Source organism: Salmo salar, chromosome ssa18 (genome assembly GCF_905237065.1).
Source record: "Salmo salar chromosome ssa18, Ssal_v3.1, whole genome shotgun sequence".
NCBI lineage: Eukaryota > Metazoa > Chordata > Actinopteri > Salmoniformes > Salmonidae > Salmo > Salmo salar.
Window position 1 is genome coordinate 74,385,986 of NC_059459.1, and position 25,448 is coordinate 74,411,433.

Genomic DNA, 25,448 nt, shown 5'->3' on the forward strand with positions numbered 1-25,448 from the left:
GTGTGGTTTCAAAAACGTTTCGACACAGTTATTAAGGGTGCGTTCGTAAATGCACTCTGGCAATCTACTCCGATTTCAGAGCACTCTCGTCCGAGTGTGTAACGAGAGGGAAGAATAATTGTGGAATTTATGAACACGCAACACCTGTTGAATATGCAATGTCGGCAACAACAAAAAACGTTATTCAATTGTTGCCAGCAGCACAGTTACAGTCACCGACACTCTAGATTTTCCACTGTTTAGAGATGCTAACTAACGTAGCTAGCTAGTGTAGTTTCAGGTTTAGCTAGCTTGGTTGCGCTGCAGCCTGTGTGCGCTCTGAACGCTCCGTATTTAAGAACGGACAATCTGACAACGCTCTGAATTTACGATCGCCCAGAGTGCACTCAGGGACTCCAGAGTGAATTTACGAACACACCCTAAGCACTTGGCCATATCGCTGGAAAATGTTTTGTTTTGTTATCTCATCGGAAAAATAATAATAAGTGGGATTTAAAATGTTTAAAAATATTCTTAGTTAATACACATATTTCCATAGACATCATCGCTGTCAATTTTAGCAACGTTTTATATTCTTGAACACATCCATAGAAAAACGTTTTTCCGGTTTCCATAAGTCACCTGACACACTGGTGACTGAGCTCGATCTCCTCGGAACAACTGGTTAGACGACAAAACAGCGGTCCAAGAGCCTTATTTCTGCTATTTAACTTGGGAACTACGACAGTTCCCGTAGTGATAAGTCTATTGTTGAGTTTACGTCGTTGTTTGAGTCGTTAAACGATGGTTTCGTGTTTATTTTGCGGTCCCAAGTTGGCCGCCTGCGGTATTGTCATCAGCATCTGGGGAGTCATAATGCTGGTAATATAACTTGTAACTTAAAGTACAGTGGTTTTAGTTGCTTATTATCAGAATGTGTACAGTGATTGTTAAATGACTAGGTTATTGATAGACAACCGAGATAGTATGGTCATGTTTTTTTGCATTGCATATGACAATGTGTGAACCCCAGCCCAGTATACATAACGTTAACTAGCTTGGTTTGCCTCATTTAGACCTAGACAGGCAGGTACTAATGGTGTTTGTTGTAGTGTTATCCTACAGCCACTGACTATATATGTTTCTTGTAGTCAAAGAAACTCTAGATTTGAGAAGTTCAGTTTCACTTCAGGGTGTTTGTTCTTCTCATGACATTCACATTTGTTCTAGTATTATGCACTCTGCACTGCTGACATACTACTACTGTCATTTACTCCCTACAAGTAATTGCTCTCTCTCTCCCTCTGTCTCTCTTTAGGCAATGTTGGGTATTTTCTTCACCACCCACTCTGCAGTGCTGATAGAGGATGTGCCTTTCAAAGAGGAAGACATGCACAATGAGTGAGTCCACACACACACACACACACACCCACACACACACACACACACACACAGTCAGTGTCTGGACACCTGACTCACAGTGGAAGAATAGTGTCAGAAATGTCACACACTCAAGAGACACACACATGTGGCTCTAATGTAACATAGGGGAGGATACACAGTAAAGTAGTGTGTGTGTATAGGTTCAGGATGGTTCTAGTTCAGCTTTCTCTCCCTCAATCCTATCCTTATTAATTAGGGGAGGAAACTCAAAACTGACCATAGGAGGCTGGATGCTGTTGCTTCTTTTAAAGGAATATACCACTCAAATTCTTTATTTTATTTTATTAGTCCACAGTTGATACAGTGCCAAAATGTTTTGCAGGTCAAGTTTTCAAGATGTACGATTTTCAAGAAGTGTCACTTGCCACATCGATGCATATAGCATCATCATGATGATGGGGCAAGAGACACTTTGCTTCTTGAAAGTCCAAAACTTGACTGCTGACGTGAAAAACATGTTGGGACTGTGTCAACAGTGGACTAATGAAACGGATACCAAAATATAGTTTGAGTAGAATTTTCCTTTGTGTTATGATTTACTTGCCTTGATTTATTACTTTCAGCTCCTCGTGGAGTTGTGGGCTTCAACAGTGCATCTCCGGCGTTTTTAGTGTCTCGGTTTTTCCAATTTGTCACCTGTGTCCCTTTCCCACTCTTTCTTTTCTCACCCCTTGACCGCTGTCCCCCTCTCTCTTCCAGTCAAGATCCTCCCCACACCATCTACAACCTCTATAACCAGGTTGGATACAACTGTTTCATCGCAGCTGGTATCTATGTGCTGGTTGCCGCTCTCTCCTTTTGCCAGATTAAACTCAACCATCGCAAGGAGTACATGGTGCGCTAGCACCACCTACTGGACTAGCGATGGTACTACAGGACTGACACCACCTGCTGGACTTGCCATGGTACTGCAGGCTGCAGCACCACCGCCTTACACTGTCTGGAGAAGTGTGTTTTTCCATACATGTTCTGTTTTAAATATGAATGAATGGTAGCCAAGGATGGGGCCGATTCCAGACAATTCAGGAAGTACCCTGAAATTCCAATGAGGAAAATTTTGAATTGGAATTTGGTTTACTTTTTTAATTGAAATGGAATTGACCCAAGCCCTGATGGTAGCATTGTTATTGTCTGGCTTCTGTCCTGATTCTCCACACTTCTCCCAAAGTGTGCACTTGTACAGTCGCCATCATGGACTTAAAGCATGGGATTGATGTAAGCGTTGGCTGGGGGAAGTTTCCAGCACTCTTAAATCCATGGGCGGGAGTGTGCAAGTGCACACTTTGGAAGAAGGGTGGAGAAATGGGAGTAAGCCTATGTATGTGTATGATCAATATATTTGTTAATCACTAACACCGTGCTATTATTTATCTACTGAAATCAAATCACCAGAGTTGTATTATTTCCTTGCTAGCATCTACAGAATTAGGAATAATAACTGCTTTATGTTAATTCACTGTGCCTGTCTCCCCCTCAGGTAAAAAATCTTGCAATTTCTCAAATTATAGTTGTATTTGTTTGAAGCCTTAACTTGTTTTAGAAGCTGCATAGAAGTTTTAACTTCTAGTGTTTTTTAGAACTTCTCGAATGTTGTGCCTTTATGTGACAGAAGCTGTTCTTTGTGTGTTCTAGTGCTTCTCAGAATATTCTAATCTAGTGCCTTATTGGACAGAATATGTTCATTTCTCTGCTTTCTCATGGACTGTTCAGTCAGATCTCTTGGCTTTGTAGTTTTGGAAATCTAATCAAAAGTTTAGAATTTTGTCCAGCCTTGATACAGTTTGATGTAATAAATCCTGATTGTTGAGTAGTTTTAAAAATAACGTTTTATTTGAGTAGGGTCATATGCAATAACATTGACACAAAGAAATTTACGACAGTAAGATGCATTGCACCATAACATATTAGCTTGTGCTAATTTACAGTGCCGTCCCTGGATAGACAGTAACATGGCAAGAAAATCCCCAAGTGTAATAGCATAGTTATAGAACATTATCTTATTACATTATTATAAATGTTACAGGTAATAATCACAGTACATCTCCTATCGACCAGTGTTTGAGCCCCATACATTAAAGACAAAAGAGAGGACAAGACTAAACAGAGGTCTACATGCTTTTCTCTATACGGCTGGGCAGTAGGAAGAGGTAAGGCACTTTAGACGGTTGGGAATGGGATGTTACCCATTGTCCATTTTTGTGGTCATGGTGATAAGACCCAATCGGTCAAGTGATTCTGTTCTCTAACGGTTTCCTAAACTCTGTCCTGACCCCCCCGGGTGTACGCTTTGGGTTTTGCCCTAGCGCTACACAGCTGGTTCAAATATCCAACTCATCATCAAGCTTTGATTATTTGAATCGGCCGTGTAGTGCTGGGGTAAGAAACTAACCGTGCAGCTGGGGGGAGGGGGTGGCATGACCGAGTTTGGGAATCCCTGCTCTATAGTGATGCTGTTCACTACAGTGATTCTGTTCTCGATGCAGCTGGGCAGTAGGAAAAGGTAAGGCAGCTCCAGTCCCTGGTTTTAATCTATATAGTATGTATGGTCTATGTTTTTACACTATATGTATCAGCGAAGGCTTCACAGGGGAGGACCATCCTCATCAGTGAATTTCAGAAAAAGAAAAATAGTGAAACAAAGTTAAAACTATACTAAATATATTCATATGTTGTCCACCCAATCAAAGGACCAGAGAATGAATCTAGTGCTGAAAGCATAAACTACAGCTAGCTAGCAGGGCAGTGCTTAAAATGTGGTGAGTAGACAATAGTTGAACAGTTTTGAGCAAATTCATTTCTATTCAAAAATTAAGGAGAAGCAAGTGAGCGAGAGAGAGAGCTATATTTTGTATTTTTTGTTCACTTTCACAGCTAGTGAATGCAGTTAGCCAGTCAAACAGAGAGGGATGCTAAGATAGCTAGGTGGCTATGACTATTCAACATCGGGAACTCTTCCCTAGTCAAGGTAAGCTTTTGGTTCTATGTTATTACACCGAACAAAAAAATATAAACGCAACATGTAAAGTGTTGGTCCCATTTTTCACGAGCTGAAATAAAAGATCCCAGAAATGTTCCATACACAGAAAAATATATTTACATCCCTGTTAGTGGGTATTTTTCCTTTGCCAAGATAATTCATCCACCTGACAAGTGTGGCATATCAAGAAGCTGATTAAACAGCATGATCATTACCTTGTGCTGGGGACAATAAAGGCCACTCTAAACTGTTCAGTTGTGTCACACAACACAATGTCACAAATGTCTCAAGTTTTGAGGGAGTGTGAATTGGCATGCTGACTGCAGGAATGTCCACCAGAGTTGTTGCCAGAGAATTTAATGTTAATTTCTCTACCATAAGCCGGCTCCAATGTCGTTTTTGAAATTTTGGTAGTACGTCCAACCAGCCTCACAACCGCAGACCAAGTGTATGACGTTGTGGGCGAGTGGTTTGCTGATGTCAACATTGTAAACAGGTTATGGTATGGGCAGGCATAAGCTACGAACAACCAACACAATTGCATTTTATCGATGGCAATTTGAATGCACAGAGATACCGTGACGAGATCCTGAGGTCCATTGTTGTGCCATTCATCCACCACCATCACCTCATGTTTCAGCATGATAATGCACAGCCCCATGTCGCAAGGATCTTTACACAATTCCTGGAAGCTGAAAATGGCCCAGTTCTTCCATGGCCTGCATACTCACCAGACGTCACCCATTGAGCATGTTTGGGATGCTCTGGATCGACGTGTACGACATCGTGTTTCAGTTCCTGCCAATATCCAGAAACTTTGCACAGCCATTGAATTGGAGTGGGACAACATTCCACAGGCTATAATCAAACCTGATCAACTCTATGCAAAGGAGATGAGGCAAAGGGTGGTCACACCAGATACTCATTGGTTTCCTGATCCACGCCCCTATTTTAAAAAATATATATATTTGTGTCCAGATGCATATCTGTATTCCCAGTCATGTGAAATATATAGATTAGGGCCTAATGAATGTATTTCAATTGACTGATTTCCTTATATGAACTGTAACTCTGTAAAATCTTATTTTATATTTTAGTTCAGTATATTATATAGTGATGCTGTTCTCGATGCGGCTGGGCAGCAGGAAAAGATAGGGCAGCTCTAGTCCCTCATTCTGGGTCAGGATGTGTTCCTCTATCTCCTTCAGTTCCTGTCTGAACTTGTCAATCACCTCCTGGGCCTGGGACTCTGTGAAGTACTGCTCCTGGTAATGACCCAATGGGATCTGAGGGGGAGAAGGAGGGAGAGAGGGGGAGAAGGAAGGAAGGAGAGAGAGGGAGGGAGAGAAGGAAGGAGAGAGAGGGGGAGAAGGAAGGAGAGAGAGGGGGAGAAGGAAGGAGAGAGAGGCAGGGAGAGAAGGAAGGAGAGGGAGAGAAGGAAGGAGAGAGGGGGAGAAGGAAGGAAGAAGAGAGAAGGAAGGAAGGAGAGAGAGGTGAGAAGGAAGGAGAGAGAGGGGGAGAAGGAAGGAGGGAGAGTGGGGAGAAGGAAGGAGAGAGGGGGAGAAGGAGGTTGTGTAGGGTTAGTATGGGCTTGGGGCTCAGTAAAGTACTGCTCCTGGTACTGACCCAATGAGAAAAATGGGCAAAAGGAGGAAGAGTAAGGCTCTATACTGGTACTGGTACTGACCCAATGAGACCTGTAGGGAGGGAGAGAGGGGAACTAAAAAGCATGAAAAGAAAGTGGAGAGGAAATAGTCTATCTGCAGATGTACCAATGTGCTGTTTGCCTACGTCTGGGAATTCCGAGACTAGAGAGAAAATGCAAAATGGAGAAGTGAAGAATCCTAGCTTGAAATATTTACATTTAGCTATATGAATCTCTGGTTTTATTTTATGATTGAAAGTACAGGGAGTGTTACTTTTTTCACCGCGCCTTGCGATCACAGTTTACCCATCTATGTTTATAACCAAAGGTGGGAAAGAAAAATGAAAGGAGGTAGGAGACGAGCGTTGCATTCTAGTTTCATCCCATTTCATACTCTGTGACCCACTGTTGTTGTTTTAACTTACTGCGTCCGGTTGTGGCCGTCCCAGGTGCCATGTGATCGCCATCTCCAAACATGTTTGGCTGACGTCTGGGAGGGTGTCCATGATCATCTCCATGGTAACAGCGTCCTTGTCCGTCGGGGGAGGGTGGCGCATTGTGCACGGGGTGTTGGGTACCCACGCACACCAGTCAAACTGTTAGAGTGAGATGACTAACTTAATAGGTGTGTGTGTGGACGTGTTTAACTATTCTTGTGGGGACCAGACAGAAGCCTCCACAGGAATAGTAAACAAATAAACATTTGACCAACTGGGGACATTTTGTTAGTCCCCACGAGGTCAAATGCCATTTCTAGGGGGTTTAGGGTTAAGGTTAGAATTAGGGTTAGAATTACATTAAGGGTTAGGAGCTAGGGTTAAGGTTAGGATTACTTGTTAGGGAAAATAGGATTTGAAATGGGACTAAATTGTGTACCCCCACAAGGTTAGCTGTACAAGACTGTGTGTGTGTGTGTGTGTGTGTGTGTGTGTGTGTGTGTGTGTGTGTGTGTGTGTGTGTGTGTGTGTGTGTGTACCTGTCCATTGTTGGTGGCTGCATGCTGTGCTGAGCTTGTGAAGACAGCTACACTCAGTAGTGTGATCAGTTCTGTCTTGTTGTGTAGTTCCCTGGCCAGACCTGAGAGGAAGGAAACATCACACACCAGTCAATATTACCCAGTAACAAATCATCATTATCAACTAAGGGTCCATCCGTAGCGCCGAAGATCTGTGTTGCAGCGCGCTTGGCGTTTAAAGGTTATTTCGGATTCAGCCGACATATGCAGCGTTTTCTGAGAATGCAGTTCCACGAACACGGTAACGTTGCCTTTAAATGTCAACCACTCTGACTCAGTCCTGAGTCTGAGGAGGTGGGGGTAGTGGTGGATGACTGACCAAATCTGGGCACATCAACGAAGCCCTCGTCAGCGATGTCCTTTATCCAGGCCTGCAGCTCAGTGTCCTCCACTACATCACTGTCATAATGGTAGTACAGTGACACCATCCCTGAGACAAAACTGGGGAGAGGAAGGAGGGTGAAATAGCTTATTTTCACAATGTGCATTTCAACATATCCATATTTCAGGCCTGAAGACCATGTCCTCTCCCTGCTTTCCTCCGACAACCTTATAAACAATATCTCTGTGGTCATAAAGGAGTGGTGATGGGTATTGTACCTGTGTATGGCGTCCCACAGCATCAGGCTGTATTCCCTGTAGAAGTAGTTTCTGAGCTTGGAGGCTCCGCGCTGCTGGAAGTCCTGGTAGGGCTGCAGAGAGCGGTAGGTCAGGACTTTGTACTCATTCTGGGCTAGGACCAGAAGCCCCTCCCCTCCTGTAGACACCACCTGGAGGAACAGTATTTCATCAGTTATACTCTTGTCTATTTCAAAACTATTCTGTGTTTTTTGACCACATTTAAAAAAAAACAGTTTCTTTGTTTCTGAAGCTGCCTCAATACAACAATATAGGATCAGTTGAGCCCTCAAGGTACTGGGGTCCTGTGTGGCACCAGGGTTGTGGGTTCAATTCCCACGGGGGGGGGGGACCTGTACGAAAATGTTTGTAATCTCTACTGTAAGTGTCTGCTAAAATGTAAACAAGGAATAGAACGGTAAGACTGACACCGGCACAGCCAGAAGAGGACTGGCCGCCCCTCATAGCCTGGTTCCTCTCTAGGTTTCTTCCTAGGTTCCTGCCTTTCTAGGGAGTTTTTCCTAGCCACCGTGCTTTTACACCTGCATTTCTTTCTGTTTGGGGTTTTAGGCTGGGTTTCTGTACAGCACTTTGTGACATCAGCTGATGTAAGAAGGGCTATATAAATACATTTGATTTGACATACCCTTTTGAAGATGCCGTCAGCTGAGAGGAGCTGAGTGCGCCCCCTGCAGTTAATCTCCAGAGTATAGCGCAGGTGAGGAGCCAGGAGCTACAGTAGAGACAGAGAGAGGGGTTAGCCACAGTACACACCACTCCACCACCAGGTGAGGAGCCAGGAGCTACAGTAGAGACAGAGAGAGGGGTTAGCCACGGCACACACCACTCCACCACCAGGTGAGGAGCCAGGAGCTACAGTAGAGACAGAGAGAGGGGTTAGCCACGGCACACACCACTCCACCACCAGGTGAGGAGCCAGGAGCTACAGTAGAGACAGAGAGAGGGGTTAGCCACGGCACACACCACTCCACCACCAGGTGAGGAGCCAGGAGCTACAGTAGAGACAGAGAGAGGGGTTAGCCACGGCACACACCACTCCACCACCAGGTGAGGAGCCAGGAGCTACAGTAGAGACAGAGAGAGGGGTTAGCCACGGCACACACCACTCCACCACCAGGTGAGGAGCCAGGAGCTACAGTAGAGACAGAGAGAGGGGTTAGCCACGGCACACACCACTCCACCACCACCACCACCCCCCCTACCTTATATACTGGATGGACAGCAGGTAGCTGTCGTAGCGTTGACACACAGAACACCTCCACCACCAGGTGAGTTCTCAACAGGTGGGACAGGAGCTGGAACACCTGGAACTCTGAGTGACGGACCCAGATCTTGGCCAATAACCAGGCCAGGGGAGGGTTTTTAGGCAGGAAGATGGGCGTGTCCAAGCCAGGAGTCTGCCCTAGCTGTGGAAGAGGAGGGAGAAGAGGGGGGATAGATAACGTGTGTTTTTATGGCTTTATACTATCCTTGTTGGGATGACGAATTGAGGCTGTTCTGAGGGGGTGCAACTCAATATTAGGATTTTGTGTGTGTGTGTGTGTCCAGCCCTACCTTTTTTAAAAACTTTTTTTTTAAACTTTTCTTATCCAGAGCGACTTACAAATTGGTGGATTCACCTTATGATATCCAGTGGAACAACCACTTTACAATAGTGCATCTAAATCTTTTAAGGGGGGGGGGTTAGAAGGATTACTTTATCCTATCCTAGGTATTCCTTAAAGAGGTGGGGTTTCAGGTGTCTCCGGAAGGTGGTGATTGACTCCGCTGTCCTGGCGTACCTGTATGGCGATGGGTATGAGTCCCTGGTCTGGGTGTTCATACAGCAGACAGAGAGGAGCAGCGATGTACTGTGGTTTCCCTCTGATTACGTTGGTAGGAACACCATCCATGATGGCATAGTCTACCAAGTAGATGTTACCCACCTAGAGAGAGCAGAAAATATGTAGAGACGGTTAAGGTTATGGTTGAGACTAGGGTTAGAGTTGAGAATAGGGTTAGGTTTCAGTTTAGGCTTAGGGTTGAGACTAGGGTTAGGGTTGAGACTAGGGTTAGGGTTGAGACTAGGGCTAGGGTTGAGACTAGGGCTAGGGTTGAGACTAGGGTTAGGGTTGAGACTAGGGTTAGGGTTGAGGTTTAGGGTTGGGAATAGGGTTAGGGTTGAGAATAGGGTTAGGTTTAATAAATAACAGACAAATCTGATGTGCACTGGCAAAACCATTAAAATAAATGGTAAGACTTGTGTATAAAAGTACTTTAAAGACTAAAAAATAAAATAAAAGAGGACCAGAATCAGAATTTAAAATAAAGCTTGGGTTAAGAACCAGGGATTCAGTACTAAGAATTAGAGACCAGGAGCCAAGGTCAGAACGATGGTCTAGAGGTTAGGGTTAGGTATAAGGGTCTAGGGGTTAGAGTTAGGTATAAGGGTCTAGGGGTTAGAGTTAGGTATAAGGGTCTAGGGGTTAGGGTTAGGTATAAGGGTCTAGGGGTTAGAGTTAGGTATAAGGGTCTAGGGGTTAGAGTTAGGTATAAGGGTCTAGGGGTTAGAGTTAGGTATAAGGGTCTAGGGGTTAGGGTTAGGTATAAGGGTCTAGGGGTTAGAGTTAGGTATAAGGGTCTAGAGGTTAGAGTTAGGTATAAGGGTCTAGGGGTTAGAGTTAGGTATAAGGGTCTAGGGGTTAGAGTTAGGTATAAGGGTCTAGGGGTTAGGGTTAGGTATAAGGGTCTAGGGGTTAGAGTTAGGTATAAGGGTCTAGGGGTTAGAGTTAGGTATAAGGGTCTAGGGGTTAGAGTTAGGTATAAGGGTCTAGGGGTTAGAGTTAGGTATAAGGGTCTAGGGGTTAGAGTTAGGTATAAGGGTCTAGGGGTTAGAGTTAGGTATAAGGGTCTAGGGGTTAGAGTTAGGTATAGGGGTCGAGGGGTTAGGGTTAGGTATAAGGGTCTAGGGGTTAGAGTTAGGTATAAGGGTCTAGGGGTTAGAGTTAGGTATAGGGGTCTAGGGGTTAGAGTTAGGTATAAGGGTCTAGGGGTTAGGGTTAGGTATAAGGGTCTAGGGGTTAGGGTTAGGTATAAGGGTCTAGGGGTTAGGGTTAGGTATAAGGGTCTAGGGGTTAGGGTTTCGATATGGGGGTCTAGGGGTTAGGGTTAGGTATAAGGGTCTAGGGGTTAGAGTTAGGTATAAGGGTCTAGGGGTTAGAGTTAGGTATAAGGGTCTAGGGGTTAGGGTTAGGTATAAGGGTCTAGGGGTTAGGGTTAGGTATAAGGGTCTAGAGGTTAGAGTTAGGTATAAGGGTCTAGGGGTTAGAGTTAGGTATAAGGGTCTAGGGGTTAGAGTTAGGTATAAGGGTCTAGGGGTTAGAGTTAGGTATAAGGGTCTAGGGGTTAGGGTTAGGTATAAGGGTCTAGGGGTTAGAGTTAGGTATAAGGGTCTAGGGGTTAGGGTTAGGTATAAGGGTCTAGGGGTTAGAGTTAGGTATAAGGGTCTAGGGGTTAGAGTTAGGTATAGGGGTCGAGGGGTTAGGGTTAGGTATAAGGGTCTAGGGGTTAGAGTTAGGTATAAGGGTTTAGGGGTTAGAGTTAGGTATAGGGGTCTAGGGGTTAGAGTTAGGTATAAGGGTCTAGGGGTTAGGGTTAGGTATAAGGGTCTAGGGGTTAGGGTTAGGTATAAGGGGTTAGGGTTAGGTATAAGGGTCTAGGGGTTAGGGTTTCGATATGGGGGTCTAGGGGTTAGGGTTAGGTATAAGGGTCTAGGGGTTAGAGTTAGGTATAAGGGTCTAGGGGTTAGAGTTAGGTATAAGGGTCTAGGGGTTAGAGTTAGGTATAAGGGTCTAGGGGTTAGGGTTAGGTATAAGGGTCTAGAGGTTAGGGTTAGGTATAAGGGTCTAGGGGTTAGAGTTAGGTATAAGGGTCTAGGGGTTAGAGTTAGGTATAAGGGTCTAGGGGTTAGAGTTAGGTATAAGGGTCTAGGGGTTAGGGTTAGGTATAAGGGTCTAGGGGTTAGCGTTAGGTATAAGGGTCTAGGGGTTAGAGTTAGGTATAAGGGTCTAGGGGTTAGGGTTAGGTATAAGGGTCTAGGGGTTAGAGTTAGGTATAAGGGTCTAGAGGTTAGGGTTAGGTATAAGGGTCTAGGGGTTAGGGTTAGGTATAAGGGTCTAGGGGTTAGGGTTAGGTATAAGGGTCTAGGGGTTAGAGTTAGGTATAAGGGTCTAGGGGTTAGAGTTAGGTATAAGGGTCTAGGGGTTAGGGTTAGGTATAAGGGTCTAGGGGTTAGGGTTAGGTATAAGGGTCTAGGGGTTAGGGTTAGGTATAAGGGTCTAGGGGTTAGAGTTAGGTATAAGGGTCTAGGGGTTAGGGTTAGGTATAAGGGTCTAGGGGTTAGAGTTAGGTATAAGGGTCTAGGGGTTAGAGTTAGGTATAAGGGTCTAGGGGTTAGAGTTAGGTATAAGGGTCTAGGGGTTAGGGTTAGGTATAAGGGTCTAGGGGTTAGGGTTAGGTATAAGGGTCTAGGGGTTAGAGTTAGGTATAAGGGTCTAGAGGTTAGAGTTAGGTATAAGGGTCTAGAGGTTAGAGTTAGGTATAAGGGTCTAGGGGTTAGAGTTAGGTATAAGGGTCTAGGGGTTAGGTATAAGGGTCTAGGGGTTAGGGTTAGGTATAAGGGTCTAGGGGTTAGAGTTAGGTATAAGGGTCTAGGGGTTAGAGTTAGGTATAAGGGTCTAGGGGTTAGAGTTAGGTATAGGGGTCGAGGGGTTAGGGTTAGGTATAAGGGTCTAGGGGTTAGGGTTAGGTATAGGGGTCTAGGGGTTAGAGTTAGGTATAAGGGTCTAGGGGTTAGAGTTAGGTATAGGGGTCTAGGGGTTAGAGTTAGGTATAAGGGTCTAGGGGTTAGGGTTAGGTATAAGGGTCTAGGGGTTAGGTATAAGGGTCTAGGGGTTAGGGTTAGGTATAAGGGTCTAGGGGTTAGGGTTTCGATATGGGGGTCTAGGGGTTAGGGTTAGGTATAAGGGTCTAGGGGTTAGAGTTAGGTATAAGGGTCTAGGGGTTAGAGTTAGGTATAAGGGTCTAGGGGTTAGAGTTAGGTATAAGGGTCTAGGGGTTAGAGTTAGGTATAAGGGTCTAGGGGTTAGGGTTAGGTATAAGGGTCTAGGGGTTAGGGTTAGGTATAAGGGTCTAGGGGTTAGAGTTAGGTATAAGGGTCTAGGGGTTAGAGTTAGGTATAAGGGTCTAGGGGTTAGAGTTAGGTATAAGGGTCTAGGGGTTAGAGTTAGGTATAAGGGTCTAGGGGTTAGGGTTAGGTATAAGGGTCTAGGGGTTCGAGTTAGGTATAAGGGTCTAGGGGTTAGGGTTAGGTATAAGGGTCTAGGGGTTAGAGTTAGGTATAAGGGTCTAGGGGTTAGGTATAAGGGTCTAGGGGTTAGAGTTAGGTATAAGGGTCTAGGGGTTAGAGTTAGGTATAAGGGTCTAGGGGTTAGAGTTAGGTATAAGGGTCTAGGGGTTAGGTATAAGGGTCTAGGGGTTAGGGTTAGGTATAAGGGTCTAGGGGTTAGAGTTAGGTATAAGGGTCTAGGGGTTAGGTATAAGGGTCTAGGGGTTAGGGTTAGGTATAAGGGTCTAGGGGTTAGGGTTAGGTATAAGGGTCTAGGGGTTAGAGTTAGGTATAAGGGTCTAGGGGTTAGAGTTAGGTATAAGGGTCTAGGGGTTAGGGTTAGGTATAAGGGTCTAGGGGTTAGGGTTAGGTATAAGGGTCTAGGGGTTAGAGTTAGGTATAAGGGTCTAGGGGTTAGAGTTAGGTATAAGGGTCTAGGGGTTAGAGTTAGGTATAAGGGTCTAGGGGTTAGAGTTAGGTATAGGGGTCTAGGGGTTAGGGTTAGGTATAAGGGTCTAGGGGTTAGGGTTAGGTATAAGGGTCTAGGGGTTAGAGTTAGGTATAAGGGTCTAGGGGTTAGAGTTAGGTATAAGGGTCTAGGGGTTAGAGTTAGGTATAAGGGTCTAGGGGTTAGGGTTAGGTATAAGGGTCTAGGGGTTAGGGTTAGGTATAGGGGGTCCAGGGGTTAGGGTTTCGATATGGGGGTCTAGGGGTTAAGGTTAGGGTGGGAAATTAGGGTTAGGATTTAGGAACTAGGGGTTAGAGTTAGGGTTGGGGTTAGGGTCAGGGTTAAAGTTAGGGTCAGGGTTAAATTGGGATTAGGTATGGGGGTCTAGAGGTTAGGGTTAGGCATGAGGGTCTAGGAGTTAGGGTGGGGGATTAGGGTTAGGATTTAGGAACTAGGGATTAGGGTTAGGTATGGGGTCTAGGGGTTAGGGTTGGGATGGGATGGGGGATTAGGATTAGGATTGAGGAACTAGGGGTTAAGGTTAGGTATAGGGACTGGGATTAGGATTTAGGAACTAGGGGTTAGGGTTAAGTATTAGGGTCTAAGGGTTAAGTTTAGGTATAGGGATTATGAATTAGGAACTAGGGGTTTAGTTTAGGGATCAAAGGAAAGAAAGATAAGGGAAAAGGGGAGGGCCAAAAAGGAGAACCGCCCAATAAATAAAGAAATAAAAAGTACGTATTAAGGACAATCATAAGTGCTATCAAACAAAGAAATTTGAATGGTTTCAATGGTTCAAATCGTTATTACAAATGGAATAATGTCTAACTCATAGGACTGGCTAGGAGGTTCCCCACACTCCAGGTCCCTCTTTACCTCTGCTTTGACTGTGCCTAGAAATGCCTTGGTGTATCCGCTGTGTCTGAGCGCTTTAAAGAGGATCTGTGTAGCTGTGTAGCTAGGGTTAGGGTTAAGACTAGGGTTAGGGTTGAGACTAGGGTTAGGGTTAAGACTAGGGTTAGGGTTAAGCCTAGGGTTAGGGTTGAGACTAGGGTTAGGGTTGAGACTAGGTTTAGGGTTGAGACTAGGGTTAGGGTTGAAACTAGGGTTAGGGTTGTGGCTAGGGTTAGGGTTGAGACTAGGGTTGAGACTAGGGTTAGGGTTGAGACTAGGGTTAGGGTTGAGACTAGGGTTACTGTTGAGCCTAGGGTTACGGTTGAGCCTAGGGTTAGGGTTGAGGCTAGGGTTTAGGTTGAGACTAGGGTTAGGGTTGAGACTAGGGTTAGGGTTGAGACTAGGGTTATGGTTGTAGCTAGGGTTAGGGTTGTGGCTAGGGTGAGGTTTGAGGCTAGGGTTAGGGTTGAGACTAGGGTTAGGGTTGAGACTAGGGTTAGGGTTGAGTCTAGGGTTGAGACTAGGGTTAGAGTTGAGGCTAGGGTTAGGGTTGAGACTAGGGTTGAGACTAGGGTTAGGGTTGTGGCTAGGGTTAGGGTTGAGACTAGGGTTAGGATTGAGACTAGGGTTAGACTACGGTTAGGGTTGTGGCTAGGGTTAGGGTTGAGACTAAGGTTAGTGTTGAGACTAGGGTTAGGGTTGAGACTAGGGTTAGGGTTTAAACTATGGTTACAGTAGAGACTAGGGTTAGGGTTGAGACTAGGGTTGGGGTTGAGACTAGGGTTAGGGTTGAGACTAGGGTTGGGGTTGAGACTAGGGTTGGGGTTGAGACTAGTTGTGGCTAGGTTTAGGGTTGAGGGTTAGGGTTGAGACTAGGGTTAGGGTTGAGGCTAGGGTTAGGGTTGAGACTAGGGTTAGGGTTGTGGCTAGGGTTAGGGTTGAGACTAGGGTTAGGATTGAGACTAGGGTTAGACTACGGTTAGGGTTGTGGCTAGGGTTAGGGTTGAGACTAAGGTTAGTGTTGAGACTAGGGTTAGGGTTGAGACTAGGGTTAGGGTTTAAACTATGGTTACAGTAGAGACTAGGGTTAGGGTTGAGACTAGGGTTGGGGTTGAGACTAGGGTTAGGGTTGAGACTAGGGTTGGGGTTGAGACTAGGGTTAGGGTTGAGACTAGTTGTGGCTAGGTTTAGGGTTGAGGGTTAGGGTTGAGACTAGGGTTAGGGTTGAGACTAGGATTAGGGTTGAGACTAGGGTTGTGGCTAGGGTTAGGGTTGAGGCTAGGGTTAGGGTTTAAACTAGGGTTACAGTAGAGACTAGGGTTAGGGTTGAGACTAGGGTTAGGGTTGAGACTAGGGTTAGGGTTGAGACTAGGGTTACGGTAGAGACTAGAGTTAGGGTTGTGGCTAGAGTTAGCGTTGTGGCTAGGGTTACTGTTGAGACTAGGGTTACGGTTGAGACTAGGTTTAGGGTTGAGACTAGGGTTAGGGTTGAGACTAGGGTTACTGTTGAGACTAGGGTTACGGTTGAGACTAGGTTTAGGGTTGAGACTAGGGTTAGGGTTGAGACTAGGGTTAGGTTTCTGTTCATGCTGGTATGAAACCTTGGGTTGCTCGGGCCTATTGCAACTTTCTGCCCTGTTTCTATACTGTACATCAGACTGTTCTGGAGAGGGTGGGAGAACATGAAAGGCCGAGGGGTCACGCATGACAGTTCAACAACCGGAGGAAGACAATTGTTGATGAAGTCCTGAGGGTAAAACAAGTTACATTTTAAAACAAATGTTATATAATAAAATCATTAAACATGCAAACTGGATCAATTAAATAAATAAATACATAGTTGGAAATCCCCCCAAGGGATGAAGGGATTAAGTGCTCCAAAGATAAGTTCTATGTTAAAGTGCGTGATCTAATAACATTTAATATAAAATATAAAAAAGACAATCAGATTGAGCAAATAAATACATTCTTTTTTATTGAACTTCTTCCTCTCTAGGTTAGGGTTGGGGGTGGAGTTAGGGTCAGGGTTAAACCAGGATATGGAGATGAAGCAAGCATTAGGGTTAGTATAGGGTGGCATTTGGAACGCAGCCAGAGAGACAGAGGGGCCCCACCTTGAGTTCCTTCTCCAGGGTGGTCCTTGGGGCCAGCGACCCCTGCACCATGTCTCCAGAGACGGGGAAGTTTCCCGGAAGCTTTTTGCAGCGCTGGATCATTCTGGGGTTTGAACCGTTCAGACACTGGTATCCGAAGAACGAGTCTTCCTTCCAGTGCTCCATACAGTACTCTGGAACCATCAATTGATCAATCACAAAATAAAAAAGTACTGTCTGAATAAACAATTCTTTATATAACAATCTACATGAATATATAATAGGACTGACAGGGTAAAGACAGAGAAGGCTTATACCGTACAAATGTAGGATCTTAATTTGACCAGTTTGCTACAGCAGGAAAATTATCCTGCAGCAACAGGAAATGTGAATTATTATGTGGATTATAATTCATGGACATTTTTTGTAAGGGTTGATACATTTTTCATTAGAGCAAATCAAGTCTGACATTTTAAAGTGGAATAGACCAAACTTTAGAAGCCTTTTAAAACCTTGAATAACCTACAAGTTTGCATTTACTGCTGTGCAGAAAAATTGTAAGCAACAAAAGAGTGATCTGTAGTGTAAGAATATGAATAATGGACTATATATTGAAGGAGAAACAATTGTTTAATCAAAGATTGAAAATAATAAATACTGACTGAGTTACACACACTGGTGTTGCAATATTCAAAGGCCTCACTTCCCCAATGAAACAGGAAGAGACAGCTGTAAAAAGTGTTGGCCTATGCTCTACGAGGAATAGCACCTCTAACTCTAATAAAGTACATGGCCAAAATTATGTTGAACATCTCACTCCAAAGTATGTCGAACATCTCATTCCAAAATCATGGGCATTAATATGGAGTTGGTCCCCTTTGCTGCTATAAAAGCCTCCACTCTTCTGGGAAGGCTTTCCACTAGATGTTGGAACATTTCTGCGGGGACTTGCTTCCATTCAGCCACAAGAGCATTAGTGAGGTCGGGCACTGATGTTGGGTGAATAGGCCTGTCAGGGCTCTGTGCAGGCCAATCAAGTTATTTCACACCGATCTCGACAATCTCATTTCTGTACACTTCACAATAACAGCACTTACAGTTGACCGGGGCAGCTCTGCAGGGAAGAAATTTAACTAACTGACTTGTTGGAAAGGTGGCATCCTATGACGGTGCCACGTTGAAAGTCTAGTGATGCACGGGTTGACTCATAACCCCAGTCCTTGCGGTTATATCCCGCAGGACGGACAGTTTTGGAGTCATTAAAAATTATGTGGCTGAAGGGCGGGCGGGTTGAATACTTTGGCCATGTTGTGTACCTGTAGCATTATGTACAACAGTACCCACAATGCTCTATTCAGTAGTCTATTTATGTGCCACTGTACTCTACCAGATATGGGGCTCCTGAGTTTCCAGAAGCATCGTTTGAAGTCATCCAGATTGTCCCATGACTTCCCGAACCTGATCGCTAGCTTCTTCAAAGACAGCTCTAGAAGACTGAGAGAGGGGAAAGAGGGGGGAGGGAATGAGGGAGGGAGGGGGGAGAGGGGGGGGAGAAAAAGAGACAGACAGGAAAGACCATTTTCAAACACATTTTCATAAAATAAGGAAGCTACTACAGTTGAAGTCGGAAGTTCACACACACTTAGGTTGGAGTCATTAAAACTCGTTTTTTCAACCACTCCAGAAATGTCTTGTTAACAAACTATAGTTTTGGCAAGTCAGTTAGTACATGTACGTTGTGCAAGACACATCATTTTTCCATACACTAAGTTGACTGTGCCTTTAAACAGCTTGGAAAATTCCAGAAAATGATGTCATGGCTTTTGAAGCTTCTGATACGCTAATTGACATAATTTGAGTCAATTGGAATTGGAATAAACACCATTGGACCACGCAGCCGTCATATCGCTCAGGAAGGAGACGCGTTCTGTCTCCTAGAGATGAACGTACTTTTGTGCGAAAAATGCAAATCAATCCCAGAATAACAGCAAAGGACCTTGTGAAAATGCTGGAGGAAACAGGTAAAAAAAGAATCTATACTCATAGTAAAACGAGTCCTATATCGACATAAACTGAAAGGCCGCTCGGCAAGGAAGAAGCCACTGCTCCAAAACTGCCATAAAAAAGCCAAACTACGGTTTGCAACTGCACATGGGGACAAAGATCATACTTTTTGGAGAAATGTCCTCTGGTCTGATGTAACAAAAATAGAACTATTTGGCCATAATGACCATCGTTATGTTTGGAGGAAAAAGGGGGAGGCTTGCAAGCCGAAGACCACCATCCCAACCGTGAAGCATGGGGGTGGCAGCATCATGTTGTGGGGGTGCTTTGCTGCAGGAGGGACTGGTGCACTTCACAAAATAGATGGCATCATGAGGCAGGAAAATGATGTAGATATATTGAAGCAACATCTCAAGACATCAGTCAGGAAGTTAAAGCTTGGTCGCAAATGGGTCTTCCAAATGAACAATGACCCCAAGCATAGTTCCAAAGTTGTGGCAAAATGGCTTAAGGAAAACAAAGTCAAGGTATTGGAGTGGCCATCACAAAGCCCTGACCTCAGCCTATAGAACATTTGTGGGCAGAACTGAAAAAGTGTGTGCGAGCAAGGAGGCCTACAAACCTGACTCAGTTACACCAGCTCTGTCAGGAGGAATGTGCTAAAATTCACTTGTAGAAAGCTTGTGGAAGGCTACCCAAAACGTTTGACCCAAGTTAAACAATTTAAAGTCAATGCTACCAAATACTAATTGATTGTATGTAAACTTCTGACCCACTGGGAATGTGAGGATTAAATGTAGGGATTGTGAAAAACTGAGTTTAAATGTATTTGGCTAAGGTGTATGTAAACTTCCAACTTCAACTGCATATTAGGCAATATGGGAAGGGCTTAAGGGGGGGTGTCTGTATGACTCACGCGTAGTGTAAGGAACCCTCAAAGTCACTCCTCTTCTCATTGTCGAAGCGAACATCCTGATGAAGGTCTGCCTCGGTCTTCGCATCGATACACTTGGGAATCCCAGGAGCCCATGCAACCCATCTGGAAAAACAACAGACAACGCAACCGCAAGAACTTGGCTCAGTTTCTGGAGGGATTGGAATTGAGACGCGCGTGTGTGTGTGTGTGTGTGTGTGTGTGTGTGTGTGTGTGTGTGTGTGTGTATTGGTGTCTGTGCATGTACACATACTGTAAATGGATGCATGTGTCTCTAACAACATTTCTGGAATGTAACTGACCTGTATACCGCCTGTCTCTCCTGCAGTTCTGCTTTTCTGTGAGCCAAAAGCTGAGGAGATGTGTCGTCACTGAGTCTCATTGCTGAAGGAGGGAGTGAGAGAGAGAAGATAAAGACAGAGAGATGACTCACTCACATCCTTCTCTAACCACTGTTTGACCTTCATCCTTTGTTTTCACCAAATCTAGGACACAGATCTAGGATCAGCTTTCTCGCCCCAAAACCTAACCTTTATCACAAAACTTGAGATCCGTATCTTGAAGGGCAACCTCTTTCTTTTCCATTTACCTGTGCCTTCTCGTAGCTCCACCTTGACATTTCCTATGAGCCAGCGGTAACAGGGGAAGGTGAGGGCTGTACCACCACCTGGTGGCGCCACGGTGACATAGCGACAGAACCAGTTATCCTCTACCCAGTACCTCTGTTTCTCCAGACGCACCAAAAGAACACGACCCAGAGGAGCCGGGCTACACACCTTGTATTCATCCACCTGGAGGGAGGAAGGGAGCGGGTGATAGGGAGGGAGGGAGGGAGGGAGGGAGGGAGGGAGGGAGGGAGGGAGGGAGGGGAGGGAGGGAAAGATAGAGAGCGAGGGAAAGATAGGGAGCGAGGGAGGGAAAGATAGGGAGCGAGGGAGGGAAAGATAGGGAGCGAGGGAGGGAAAGATAGAGAGAGAGGGAGGGAAAGATAGAGAGAGAGGGAAAGATAGGGAGGGAGGGAAAGATAGGGAGGGAAAGATAGGGAGGGAGGGAGGGAGGGAAAGATAGAGAGGGAGGGAAAGATAGGGAGGGAAAGATAGGGAGGGAGGGAGGGAGGGAGGGAGGGAGGGAGGGAGGGAGGGAGGGAGGGAGGGAGGGAGGGAGGGAGGGAGGAGGAGGGAGGGAGGGAGGGAGGGAGGGAGGGAGGGAGGGAGGGAAAGATAGGAAGGGAGGGAGGGAGGGAAAGATAGGGAGGGAGGGAGGGAGGGAGGAGGGAGGGAGGGAGGGAAAGATAGGGAGGGAGGGAAAGACAGGGAGGGAAAGATAGGGAGGGAGGGAGCAGGAGATAGGGAGGGAGGGAAAGATAGGGAGGGAAAGACAGGGAGGGAGGGAAAGATAGGGAGGGAAAGATAGGAAGGGAGGGAGGGAGGGAAAGATAGGGAGGGAAAGATAGGAAGGGAGGGAGGGAGGGAGGGAAAGATAGGGAGGGAGGGAGGGAAAGATAGGGAGGGAGGGAGGGAAAGATAGGGAGGGAGGGAGGGAAAGATAGGGAGGGAAAGATAGGGAGGGAAAGATAGGAAGGGAGGGAGGGAGGGAAAGATAGGGAGGGAAAGATAGGAAGGGAGGGAGGGAGGGAAAGATAGGGAGGGAAAGATAGGAAGGGAGGGAGGGAGGGAGGGAAAGATAGGGAGGGAAAGATAGGAAGGGAGGGAGGGAGGGAAAGATAGGGAGGGAAAGATAGGAAGGGAGGGAGGGAGGGAAAGATAGGGAGGGAAAGATAGGGAGGGAGGGAAAGATAGGGAGGGAAAGATAGGAAGGGAGGGAGGGAGGGAAAGATAGGGAGGGAAAGATAGGAAGGGAGGGAGGGAGGGAAAGATAGGGAGGGAAAGATAGGAAGGGAGGGAGGGAGGGAGGGAAAGATAGGGAGGGAAAGATAGGAAGGGAGGGAGGGAAAGATAGGGAGGGAAAGATAGGAAGGGGAGGGAGGGAGGGAGGGAAAGATAGGGAGGGAAAGATAGGAAGGGAGGGAGGGAGGGAGGGAAAGATAGGGAGGGAAAGATAGGAAGGGAGGGAGGGAGGGAGGGAAAGATGAGGGAGGGAAAGATAGGAAGGGAGGGAGGGAGGGAAAGATAGGGAGGGAGCGAGTGAGGGAAAGATAGGGAGGGAAGATAGGGAGGGAGGGAGCAGGAGATAGGGAGGGAGGGAAAGATAGGGAGGGAGGGAGTGGGAGATAGCGAGGGAAGGAAAGATAGGGAGGGAGGGAAAGATAGGAAGGGAAAGATAGGGAGGGAGGGAGGGAGGGAGGGAGGGAGGGAGGGAGGGAGGGAGGGAGGGAGGGAGGGAGGGAGGGAGGGAGGGAGGGAGGGAAAGATAGGAAGGGAGGGAAAGATAGGGAGGGAAAGATAGGAAGGGAGGGAGGGAGGGAAAGATAGGGATGGAGGGAGGGAAAGATAGGGAGGGAAGATAGGGAGGGAGGGAGCAGGAGATAGGGAGGGAGGGAAAGATAGGGAGGGAGGGAGCGGGAGATAGCGAGGGAAGGAAGAGAGAGGGAGAGAAAGGGAGCGAGGGACATGTTATACGGATCCTTTTGAGTGAGAGAGAAGGGTTGGGAGCATGAATGCACACACACGCACGCATGCACGCACAGTGCTGCCATACTCACCGCTCCTCTACAGAAGTCCAGTCCAGGGTTATCCAGTGTTGTTCTCTCGCTGTCTCCGTTCTCTCCCACCAGAGTAATGTATATGTAGTTATTGGTCCCTGAATACTCTGATGTTCCTGTAGCAACTGTAACATTATACTCCTCCATCTAAAGACACACACACACACACACAATATTGACAAAACATTTTATGACCTCCAAAATGACAAAACACTGTCACCACATCTACTGGCAACTTGGCATGCAATGACCTGTCGAGGTGGAGGAATGAGCCTACATCTGTGTGCCTAAGGGTCAATTCTACCGAGGAGTCTAAGGACATGCATGGATGAGTAGCCTACACCAGTTAGACAGTTATGAGAACATACCTGTTAGGAACATACCTGCACCTCTAGACTTACAATGGAGGGAAAATACATCCTCAAGCTCTTAAATCACCTTGACATATGAGGGGACAGATTTAGTAACTTAGAACACTTTTATTATGTGTATCATACCAGGTACTGTAGATACACTCAGTACCCCTATGAGGATATCCAGGTAAACAGGTAGATACACTCAGTACCCCTATGAGGATATCCAGGTAAACAGGTAGATACACTCAGTAACCCTATGAGGATATCCAGGTAAACAGGTAGATACACTCAGTACCCCCATGAGGATATCCAGGTAAACAGGTAGATACACTCAGTACCCCTATGAGGATATCCAGGTAAACAGGTAGATACACTCAGTACCCCTGGTGAGGATGTACTGTGAGCTGGGAAAACGCCAGACTCTTACCTCACTTTAAGCTGCTATTTGCACCTGTGCTTTTAGATGTCATTTTTTTCTAGTGTGTAGTCGGTTCAGCTCTTTCCCTACAGTGATATCACTTATTAACTTAGGCTGCCTGCCTCCAAAATGGCACCCTATTCCCTATGTAGTGCACTACTTTTAACAGGCCCCTATGGACCCTGGTCAAAAGTAGTGCACTATATAGGGAATAGGATGCTATTTGTGAAGCAACCAAAGAGTGTTGCCAAGTAGTTTCGTATTGGCTCAGTTAGTAGAGCAGGGTGCTTGCAACACTGGGGTTGTGGGTTCAATCCCCATGGGAATGGACTACTGTAAATTGTTCTGGATTAAGAGTGCCTGCTAAATGATTAAAAGTGAAAAAAATGCAGTGTAACTCTTACAGAACAGGTTATGCTTGCCTGTGATACAGTGTGGGTGGTGCCATTGGTATTAAACAATAGCATTGCACAATCCTGCATAGGAATTCTTCAGAATTTACTTCAACAGTCGAGTAAATTAATACCCACATCCCTTGGGGAAAGTGCTATTTTTATTCTAATATAGCGAAAACAATGGGGAGACAACGATATCAAATTTATTTATAAAGGCCTTCTTACGTCAGCTGATATCTCAAAGTGCTGTACAGAAACCCAGCCTAAAACCCCAAACAACAAGAAATGCTGGTGTTGAAGCAGCTAAACAGAAATATCACATCTTTGTGTAGGTGCTATTGGTGTTCTATTATAATAGCATTCTAAGGTTATTCCAATCCTTCAGGCAAATTCAATTTACTGTGAGAGTTGAGCCAGAATTCTTTGATGCATTCTATTAATTCTATTTCTATAATCACCCCTTTGTGTTGTTGGTATTTGTGATCTATTATAGCATTCTGGGAGTAACCCAATCCTTTAGGCTGTAGTAGACTGGACGGTGAGAGTTGAGCCAGCTAGCAGATTAACTGGAAGAGTGGCTCATTGGGAAATACATCATGTACCAGTTGGTGATATTTATGTAGATTTAAAGGTTTAAACTATCAGCTTTAAAAAGGATTTCCCCATCCTTCAAATTGCCTTTAGAGGAAATAGTGTTATACTGCGTGGTTCTGAGCATAGCTTGTTCCGAAGACAATGATCAAAAGGCGGCATTCTAAACATCATGTCCACAGTCCCTGTCCTACAACATGGTCTCAAAGACTACCACCGCAAACTTCTGCTTTTCAGCTATACAAATGAAGATAGATATTTCTGACAACATAGTGCAGATTGAGACATTCTCCGTTAGGTCAACCATTCGGATGCCGGTAGTTAGTAGTTATTAGTTAGTAGTTATTTATGACACTACACGGTCTGGTTGTAGTCTCGTACACCACAATATGAGTACCGACTGTAGTTTACAGAACTACTACCGCACAGTCTCACATCTATATCTATACTCTCTGTTCTCCTCAAATTACTCAACAGAGGATTTCATGTTCAAACTGTTCAAAACGTTCTATACTTTTTTACCTTGCATTCCTATAGCATTCCCTTAGGTACAAACCCAGTCCACAGTAAAAACAAAAAGGTAAAAGGAAGGACATACCTCAGTGCTGTTAGTGAAAGGAACAGAAAGTCCACTGTCTAATGTATCTCTTTACCACTCTCTCTCTCCCTCTGCTCTTTGTTTCTGTGTCAGTAACTCTCTCCCTCTTCCCCCTCTCTCTGAAATCTCACAGTTAGCATGTTCACACTACTGTGCACCAGTTCAGTGGTCCAACTGCAATATGCTATGTTGCAAACATCCTCTCTGATGAGACCATATCTCTCCCTTGCTCTGTCATGCACACGCTCTTACTACCTGTCCACATTTCCAAACTAATGAATTGGCTTCTCTCCCTCTCTTTCTCACTTTGTTTAGGTCTACACACACCCTTCCTCTGCTCCCCCTTCCACTCTCTCGCTCTAGCACAAGGAAGTACACCAACTTCGACAAGTCCCTACAGACAGATAAGGTTGACAAACAATCACTATCTGCGAGATCTTTCAAAGCCTGCCGTCTAAATATATGTAAACAAGCATCTCTCCTCAGGATACACCTCCATACAATAGTTTACGCACTATGATGTTATATATAATAGTGTATTAGTGTAATATCTGATGTCCTCTTTAGACAACCCCTGTAGGGAAGTCTAATACCGAGAATAAAAAAAAAAGGAAATGCATTCAGAGAAAATATGACTTCTTACATTGTAGAATAATAGTGAAGACATCACAACTATGAAATAACACATAGCTAGAAAAGTTAGATAAATTAAAGAGGACTATTATTTGTCTGTGGCTTTAGACCTGCAGCAGTAAACATTTCAGTTAAAAGGTCCAACGCATCAAAAAATAAATAATATATACATACATACAGTACCAGTCAACAGTTTGGACACACCTACTCATTCAAGTGTGCAAAGCCGTCATCAAACATAAAAAAATATATTTTTATTTGTTTAACAATTTTTTGGCTACTACATGATTCCATATGTGTTATTTCATAGTTTTGATGTGTTCACTATTATTCTATAATGTAGAAAATATTAAAACTTT

The 25,448-nt window shown here is 45.2% G+C and overlaps 2 protein-coding genes across 2 annotated transcripts; one reads left to right on the forward strand and one right to left on the reverse strand.

Annotated features, from left to right (window-relative positions):
• The first annotated feature begins 579 nt into the window (after positions 1-579).
• On the forward strand, positions 580-3,242 carry LOC106577886 (ribonuclease kappa-A-like). Its single transcript, XM_014156316.2, has 3 exons — positions 580-861; positions 1,298-1,380; positions 2,122-3,242. The coding sequence occupies exons 1-3, from the start codon at positions 784-786 to the stop codon at positions 2,264-2,266; spliced, it is 306 nt and encodes a 101-aa protein (XP_014011791.1). The 5' UTR covers positions 580-783; the 3' UTR covers positions 2,267-3,242.
• On the reverse strand, positions 3,231-24,861 carry LOC100380705 (polyunsaturated fatty acid lipoxygenase ALOX12). The gene is made up of 15 exons (XM_014156315.2): positions 24,457-24,861; positions 22,099-22,245; positions 20,026-20,227; positions 19,739-19,820; positions 19,419-19,541; positions 17,886-17,992; positions 16,520-16,692; positions 9,480-9,623; positions 8,901-9,104; positions 8,324-8,410; positions 7,660-7,829; positions 7,379-7,500; positions 7,021-7,121; positions 6,470-6,640; positions 3,231-5,685 (listed from the first exon to the last, which is right to left on the reverse strand). Exons 2-15 carry the CDS (start codon positions 22,243-22,245, stop codon positions 5,506-5,508), a joined length of 2,013 nt encoding a protein of 670 aa, XP_014011790.2. The 5' UTR covers positions 24,457-24,861; the 3' UTR covers positions 3,231-5,505.
• Positions 24,862-25,448: the final 587 nt, after the last annotated feature.